Source organism: Verticillium alfalfae, genomic scaffold (genome assembly GCF_000150825.1).
Source record: "Verticillium alfalfae VaMs.102 supercont1.13 genomic scaffold, whole genome shotgun sequence".
Lineage (NCBI taxonomy): Eukaryota > Fungi > Ascomycota > Sordariomycetes > Glomerellales > Plectosphaerellaceae > Verticillium > Verticillium alfalfae.
Window position 1 is genome coordinate 409,817 of NW_003315026.1, and position 9,018 is coordinate 418,834.

Below are 9,018 nucleotides of genomic sequence, written 5' to 3' on the forward strand. Positions count from 1 at the left end.
GCTTCGCCCTCTACTGTCTCCGCCCCCCGCCCTACCCCGTCCCCGACGACGGGCCCGCCGGCCGCCTGCTCGGCCTGCTAGACCGCCACCCCTTCCGCCCGGCCCACGTGCACTTCATCGTCTCGTGTCCCGGCCGCCGCACGCTGACGACCCAGCTTTTTGATGCCGAGGACCCCCACCTCGAGGACGACACCGTCTTCGCCGTCAAGGAGGACCTCATTGCCGTGTTCCGGCCGGCCGACGAAACGGATCCAATGGGGGCCAGATGGCGGGTCGACTTTGATTTTGTCCTGGCAGAGGCGGCTTGATCCTTCCCTTCTCTGATGCTCTTCTTCTCCTTCTCCTTCTTCATCTTCTCACTCAACGGGCGGCATGCTTTGGGGCATTTCTAGACAAGAGAGGCGTTGTTGATGGACTCGGTAGAGTGGCAAGCGATGCAGGGTCACGCCTCATTCATTTAGGGAAAAGTAGTCCTGTAGGGAAAAGTAGCAGATAGAACGAGCCGTGTCAAACACGAGTGCCTAGCTCCATTATCTTCGGCCCCCGGGTCTCACCTCGCGAATATGCATCACATGCACGGCTCACACGCGGGCACTTGTATCAGGGCCGGAAAATGAGTACACACAGCCTCGTATTTACTATTGCTTTGTCCTGTGGGGGAGACGTACGGGTCCCTGACCGGTGGCCTAGTGTGATGGATGCATATGGCTGTGACTGGATTGCGATGAAGCAAATGTCTGTTTTCGATTGCTCATCAGCTTTGTGGAACATGAACATGAATAAATAAAACTTGGGTATCCTTTTCTTCTCTCCCTGACCTTTCCTGTTCACTTTTTCGACGTCCGTAACTCCTCCCCCAAACCTGCCAAGCCCGCCCATGGCCATGCAAATTCCCATTACGCAGGAAACTCGTCAAGAACAATAATTCCCTTTCCTGCTCTGTTCTCCAGTTCTCACTTACCATTGGTAAGCTGAAAGTCTCTCTCACCTGCGTGGTCTGCAGCTCCAAACATCAAAACTCAGCGGGTGCGAACAACGAAGATGACGAGGGGATACTGTGGCCAGTAGGCATCGCATCCCCGTTAGAAACAATCCCACCGGCACCGTATCGGCCGTATGCTGACGCCAATTTGTCGTTCGGTACATGTCCTGGACCAAGTGCTCTCTCGCTCTGAGCCGCCGTTCTGGCTTCTCCGGGTCCCATTGGCCTTGCCGATGTTGATTGGCCGCCATTCGTTGCCACCGCGGGCAGTGCCGAAGTCGGTGCAGGTGTCCAAGGCCCCCATAGGTTGTCAAAGTCCAACTCGTTGTCACCCGTGTCCGTATCCCGTCCCCCACTGCTGACGGCTGCACTACTCGCCGGCGATACACCCGCAATTCCGAATGAGGGGTGCGGGGTGCTTTCCATCTTCATCGCAAGCGGCGCCGGTGGTGCCGCCATTGCTCTGCTCGCAGAAGTAACCGCCGACACCGGCGAGACGAACGAACTTCTTCGAGATCCTTTGCTGGGCGTGAAGATGCCAACCATGGGGTCAACGCCGCTGGCAAGAGGGGCAGGGCCAGGTAGAGCAGGCGTATCCATGTCTTGCTCCCGAACATGTGCGACAGCCGCCTTGAACGAGTTGAGAATATAGAGCAGTCGATTAGCCTGGGGGTCAGACTTTGCGCAATACTGCATAATAGTGATTGAGTTGTTGATCAACAACTCGTACGAGGGGTTCGCATAGACTGAGCCGAATTCATTGCTCAGTACGATAAGACTGGCAGCAAAGAGGAAGTATCTAGCGACAACACGTTTAGTGATTAGTGAAGATGGAAAGCAATGCTACTTACAAGACAAAAGGGTTTCGCTGCGGCAGGTAGTTGCTTTCATATGCCTGCTGTACCAGGTCGATGGTGTGGGTGGATGCAGCGAAGCAAGCCTCACAATACTTGGACATGCGGTTGACCCATCGAGGGACCGGCAGCTTTACTCCACTGCGTTCGTTGTGCACTTTGCTGAGTTGACAAATGAAGAACGGTCTCGTCAGAAGAAGTATCGAGTGCGAGTAGAGAAGGTTCACGTGCAGAGCGGCGATGCCCTGTGCTGCGTGCCAGGGTCTTGTCCGCACCTTGGTGCAGTGAAGATCGGGATGTAGGGAGGAGCTCCACGTCTGGCATTGCTCCGCGATTTCATGTGCTAGTCGCAATGATATTCGTCTTCGGGCGTAGATCTTCTTTAGAATTTGGCCAATGACTTGACAGCTTCGGACGGCTGCGTCGAGACCGCTGGAGGTATCGGAGACTCGTGTCAGCTCACCCACATGGTTCTTCTCGAAGACCATCAAGGCGTCCTCTGAACATTCGTCTTCAGCAATGGCGGCCGGGCGTCCTAAAGAGGCTGCCAAAAACCTGTCGAGGACAAAAAGGCTTCGCCAAAGGTTTCGTCTCAACCTCACATCCTCGCTCGTAAAAATGGAATGGTTCTCTTGTACTCTGTGTAGACCAAGAGCAAATGCAGACCGCACTGCCATGCCTGTCCACTTGTTAGTCAAGACTCTGTAGCATAGCACGTGACAAATTACCAAAGTAGGCATATGCCGCATTGCGCTTCGAAACAGCGAGCATATAGACGGCCATCAGGGACAACGCCTGGACAGACCAAAAGTCGGCGTCCTCAAAACCAGAGACGGGATCTGCAAGAGATTTGGCGCTGCGAAAGAACATCTCCGCTCGGTTGAATTGATCTGTCCGAAGCTTTTTGAAAACCGCGTCTTCTCGAGTTGACGGCAACGGCGTCCCGAGAACAGTGCCGATCGCGAACGTCAAGTAAAGAAGACAGATAAAAGACGACTGTGCGGAAAGAGGATCGGAATAACATGCCCCAACGGAAGCCTCAAATGCCGAGCGGTTGAAAATCTCAATCAAACCATGCGTCTGAGAAAATCAGTCGGATGTGGCAAAAAAGTATTGATCAACGCCGAAGCCGAGCACGACGCGATCACCAGGCAAGATGGAACATCACTCACATTGGTGAAGAAAGAGCCAACTAGAATTTTCGCCGTTTCTTGATCAGGCAGGATGTGGGATGGTCGCACATTCGCTGGCATGTTGATGGTCGGCTCCATGATTTTGTGTCGGCTTGGATCCATTGTGAACGCATTGGGACCTGTCCTTGTCTCAACAATCATGCGAATGAGCTGCAGATAAGCCAACGAGGCAGAGTCTCCGACATAGACTATGGTTCACCAGGTCAGCCCGTCAATGCACTAAGATTGGTCCTGGGACTTCTTACGTAGCCTTCCAGTTGGGTCCTGTAGCATTCTCGTGGACTGAAGAAGGGACGTCTCTTCGTCTGGCCCAGAAACCGTGCTGTTTCTAGAGTTGTTCTCGTACTCATGGTCTGGCGCCAGAAGCTCATTGTCTGGCTCAGTGGATGTGCTGGGATTAGTGTCAACCCTGGGACGTCCCACGATGCTCCCGTGTCGACTAGGATCGTTGCTCCAGGGCGCATACACCGTGGTGGGACTATGGTGATCTGGCAAATTGATTTCTGGTGAATCAGTCTTCACCGGTGAACTATCGTCAACATGGCGTCGCTTTGCTGGCGTGGCGGACGGGAGCGGGGAGAGCTGATCTAGATCGCTATTGGGTGCCTTTATGTAGGTACAATCCAGGCTCCGTTTGCTGCAAGTATTGCAGGGCTGTATGCCGTTGCACTTTCCGTTAATGTTAGCAACCAAAAACATTCAACAAGACGCCGAGCGGGGGTATTTTTGAGTATCAAGATGGCCAATTTTGATGCGTGAAGCACATGAGCGCTCGTCGTCGTCAAACTGGTGCCTTTGTCTGTCCCTGGGCTGGGCGGCGGGAGGTGCCATATGCGAATAGTAAAGGCCAGACGCAGCAGCAGATGTGCACAACAATCGACGGTGACACTTGAGCCTTCCGTCGCTGTGAGACTTTGTGTGGCGCTACAGCGCCTCGGAACGGCTGGCGACCAAGTCGAGGTCACCCGAAGGGAGTTCTTCCGACGTCAGAGTTGGGCGAGGCAGCGCCATAACAGCCGCTGGCCGAGATGAAGGATTGAAGAGAGTCGATGGCGGCGCGGCACCTAGCCGAAGCAACGGGATGAGGCTCAAGTAGTGAGACCCTAACGAGCCACAGGTGTAGAAATTTACGACGCGGCCGGTGCGCTTCGTTGGACGTGCAGTGACGGGTATGAGGGAAGGAAAGCATAGGCGGCTACTTGGCCGTGCCTCGGGTGCGGAACGACAAACGCGACGATGTTGTGGGAGGCAAAAATCAACAGCTACTCAAGCTGGAGCGGCATAAGACAGACAAGGTAGCATTGGGAGGGGATATGAAAAGAATGAGAAATATGCGCCATCTTCTCACCTTCTGCTTTCGCCGCTTGCACGTTTCGCAAGCTTGAGCAGTTCGAATACGCTTCTCAGGCGGGACCTTGGGCCGAGTCATATTGTTTACGGCCCATCAGTCAAATGTCGCGTGTCGGTGGCCCGTTGTCTTGTGTCGTTTGGTCGTCGAGGGACACACCATCCAATAGCGGCAGCGGTGGGGGAGCAGTAGCAACAGCAGCAGCCAGAAGAGCGCCGACTGTGCCGATAGTCAGCGGCTGATCCGGGTCGTGTCAAGTGCAGATGAGTCGAGATCGGGTCGGGCGGGATCGTAATGCGGAAGTCGGGTCGGCGCCGGGATGTACGGACTACTGCACGCAGGGGGACTTGAAAAGTCGAGCTGGTGAGAATGTGACAGAACGGGCAGCCAGCTATCAGGCGCAAGGCGGACAGCAGGGGCAAGTCGACAAGGTAAGCATTGCCGTCGCGCTGGCGAGCTGAGCCGCGACAGCTCGAGGCACACAGCGGGCAGAGCCAGACAGGACGAACGAGTTAGTCCTTTGCAGAGTCCAGTCGGATTGGTCACGGCGTAAGATCAGAGGTACAGCAGGGCTGGTGTGGAATTGGATGCGGATGGGGTAGGATGAGAGCGAGGCGATGTGAAGAGTAAAGTGAGTCGAGGTGCCGCCTTGTGGATTCGGGGGACCGAATGCCGCCCGAAAGCTGTGTCCCAATGACAGGGAAACAGAAATGGCGTGAACTGACGAGGCCAGCCAGGGTTGAGCAGCTGAATCGCGCCAAAGATCCCGATGACGAGTCTAGCAGGGACCGGTGGCTAGGCTACTCGGGGCATGCCTGCGGGGATGCGCTCCTGTGGGGGAAATGAGGGAAGAAGGCTGTGGTTGAAGAACGCGACGACCGAGGATCAGATCCATCGGAAGAGGGAAGATGGCTAAGTGATGGGGGCTTGGGGCAATCAAGTAGAGTTGAACAGGGATAATTGAGGGGATCCCTTTCGCTGACGGCGGGCGCCAGGGCTGGCCAGGGCCGGGCGCAGGCGATCCGTCCCGTGAGCGATGTAATGGCACTGGTCGCAGTCGTGGTGTCGTCGAGAGGAGATAACAAGAGCGAGCCAGCACCATAGCGATAATTATATTGACAGGGGTCAGAGTCGAGACCCGAGCGACTTCATGTCCTCCGTCCTCAACATCTCATCCCAAATTCCATTCCCTCCTGTTGGTGGTTATTGTGCCAATGTGCGGTTTGCTAGCCCGTTGGTCTCGTCACATTTATATGATCTGTGAGCGTGATCCGGTTTTGACACCTTTGGTGGTAAGCAGGCTTCAACCGACGTTCAAACTTCAACCACGGGCCCATCTCTGGCCTTTGCTCATTGGGTTCCAACTTCTTCCATCCTCTTCTCGAAGAATCAGTCGCACACGGAGAGGCGGCCTGCTCGCTTTGCAGAAGTCCCTGTCGAGAAGAATAAAATCCGGAGGAGCACCGAAAGGTGCCGCTGATTGAACCTAGTGAGATGGGTCTTATAATTGACAAGGCCATATTTTTTTGGGAAGTCGGTAGGCGATCCAGGAACCTTGACCACTCCCCCAAAAGAATTGCATATCCGGAGAAAAGAGAAACGGCGTACGCACAGTATGGTGCGACGTCGGTGAACTTGCTGCGGCGCTTGGGCCCCCCATCGAATCAAGAAAAGTCTGGCGGGCGGGCGCGTGGTACGTCGTACTGGGGAATAGTAGAAAAGTGTGGTCAAAGTCGAGATGCCCCGGAACAGCTATGATAGGCCTTGTCTATATGGCATGGTCAGGCCATGCCATACGGCATGCATGCAGCCCACGGTCGACATCGTGGCGAACCATGGCGCCCAACGTGAACAGTGCATTTCCATAGTCGATAGGTGCACTTCTTCCCATGAGACTAGCGCTCTGCGATTCGCTCTCATCTTGTTTGTTGGCATTGCCGCCGTCGGCTCCATCCTCTCAAGGACTCTCTGTTTGCCTGGTTGCGTTGTCGTACGATCCGAGGAGCTTTGCGTATTTATAGCCGGTGTCATCTTCAAAGGGTTGGGAAGGTAGGTTGCGGCGATAGCACCTTTGAAGGGTGGGCAGCTGCTTCGCCAGCTTGCACAGTGAAAGCTGGCCGAAGAAACGTAGTGTCCATGCCAGGTCACGCGCTTAAAATGGCTCGAGTAAGGCGGTCGCCCTCCAGAGCAAAGTTCGGAACGCCGAGCCGTTTTCTTTTCTGATTTACCTTGGCAAAAGCTGTGACACCCCAGAGTCTCGGTTGACGAGATGGACGTGGTGTGGTAACAGGTTCGAGGCACTGGCTGGCCTGGCCTCAAGTCTGTGGCCAGAACGCCAGGGGTCGGCAGCTGGCAGCGGCGTGCTGGTGACAGGGCCGAACAGGAAGGGTTCGGTCGAAAAATGCCACCGTCTTGATGATGGTGCCGAAAACGGGTATGAAGATGAACAAAGAGGATCGGGTGGGATAAAGTGGTGGGAATCAAAATACCCAAGGCACCGTACCTAGGAAGGTACCTTAAGGCAGACAAGCGCTGGGTTATGTTCCCGGGTCGAACCTTGAGGAGATGCAAGGCACTTGCCTTCGGTTTATCTCCCTAGGTGCACCTCCCTCACTACCCTTGCTACCTTGGCTGTCTAGCTACTTGACGGGTAGGGAGGGTACCTAGGCACCTTAGGTAGGAAGCCTCCACTCATAGGGGACTTGAAGTGCTGAATGGCCTGAAGATGAGCTGCTACCACCAAGCGAGAAGCATTTGTCTGGTCCGCGAAGCAATGGAAGGCGCAAGCTGCAAGCAAGGACACATACATCCACTGGCGCAAAGCAAGGTGTCTATAACCCAAGGTGCCTGCCTAGGTACTACGAAGGTACCTACCTACCTGGTAGGCAGGCTAGGCAAGCAGGCAGATACGCAAATAACGTCCTTCCTCTTCCCACCTCATGCCGAGAGCAGCGGAAGGTGCACCTGGGACCCCCAATGACTCAGCATTGACGCGCTCCTGGCGACGACGAACCGGCTTCTTACTAGCTGTCTGTGTCTTCTTTCGCAAGCTTCGTTCGCTCACTAATGTTTGCGGCTTGGTTACTTTGGTCCCACCACTCGTCCTTGCACCCTTCTCGTCCAAAGACCAATAGTACCCGTTCCGTAGTTCCGTTTCGCCTCGTTTCGCTACCTACTATAGCATTCGTGGGGGCATGCACTGCCGTCATCACCTGTTCTGGCCTCCCGCGTCTTCAAGCACAACAATTCACAAGAGGGAAGGCTGTGTCCCCCTTCCAGGCTGTCCGTCCCGTGACGTCTGTGAGACCTCGACCCGATACTGCACTGCCCGTCTCTCCAATCTACACTACGAGCGCCATCTGGAGTAGCGAAAGAGCCCGATAATGGCTCGCACGGAGCGATCTCCGCAGACTGTTGCCCAACCAAGGTGTCGAGAAAAGGGAGCCCCTCGCACCTACATCCCCGGTGGCAAGTGCGTCAACATAGGGGACGAGCATGGGACAGTTCAAGTCTATTTCTGCAGACCGCCCCGGAGCCTGGCCAAACAAATACTCGGATAATGCACCCATTTCTTGGACGAGTGCTCAACCGAGACGCCACATGATCCCGCTGGTGTCCTTGCTTTCCCCACATTCCGGTTGCTTGGAGCCATCGGATCACAGTTGCCAACCTGTGGCTCCAGACTCTATCTGCACAAGCGGAACGACAAGTGCCAGGGTCGCGCTCAAGTGACGCAGTCAACCTGCTGCTCGGCTATCTTTGGCTGGTGATCCCCTGTATTTCTTGCAGTCAACAGCTCGATGGTAGCGATTCATGCATGACGTTTTCCCGCCCCGGAGCTCACATCAAAGTCCCCCACTACTGTCGCTCCCTGACGAATTTCGCCATGGGCTTCGGTTGCCCCGCGAGGCGCACGTCGAACAGAACATGGTGGGGGGCAGTGACAGATTACGCATGACGAAAGATTGCTTGGACGCTCTGCTATGTGCCGGGGTCGTGAACTTACACCGCATGTGCCGACAAGCATTGGTGAGGAGTCCTCGGAACATGGATAGGAACGCCTTTCTGTTCAGAACCGCTGACTTGAGAAGAGTATCCATTCCAATTCGAGCGCACTCGATCGATATGACAGAAGACGTCGCGCTGGTTTCAGACCTCTTCCGGGCGGCGCGCCACGACAGGCGGGACTAGTTTCTGATCCGTCCCCCATGTTGAGGCACTAGATCCCAACCGTAAGGTTTCCGTGCGTCGCCGACTGCTTCATGACGACCATGGCAGTCCCGTCAGTGGCGGTTCACTTCGTGCCCGGCAAGGCGGGTCGCCGCCTCCCTGCTTAGCTTCGGTCTCGTTACTGTTCAAGCTTCCTCGTTGGTCCGCTCCAAGAAACTCTTACTTCCAAGCCGACCACAATAGGCATCACCTGCCCATGATCAGCATGTTACCACGGTAAAGCCGCCGCGGACTACCAGCTACCTACTTCGCCCTCTGCTGTGGATCCTCTTGCTTCCCGCTCGCCTGTTCCGTACGTGTGATGTGGTATCCTTCACCAAGGGCCAGATTCCTTGAGTCCCGGCCCTGGTCCGCATGGTCAAATGCTTCCTTTGTCTTCTCATCACGCACAGTCTCACCCGTCACGCATCT

The 9,018-nt window shown here is 55.3% G+C and overlaps 1 protein-coding gene across 1 annotated transcript; it reads right to left on the bottom strand.

The window, feature by feature from the left end:
- Positions 1-1,012: 1,012 nt before the first annotated feature.
- On the bottom strand, positions 1,013-4,458 carry VDBG_08750 (fungal specific transcription factor domain-containing protein; the record flags this gene model as incomplete). The annotated part of the gene is made up of 6 exons (XM_003000908.1): positions 1,013-1,760; positions 1,834-2,515; positions 2,565-2,631; positions 3,009-3,217; positions 3,275-3,683; positions 4,378-4,458. The coding sequence occupies 6 exons, from the start codon at positions 4,456-4,458 to the stop codon at positions 1,013-1,015; spliced, it is 2,196 nt and encodes a 731-aa protein (XP_003000954.1).
- Between the last annotated feature and the right edge of the window lie 4,560 nt (positions 4,459-9,018).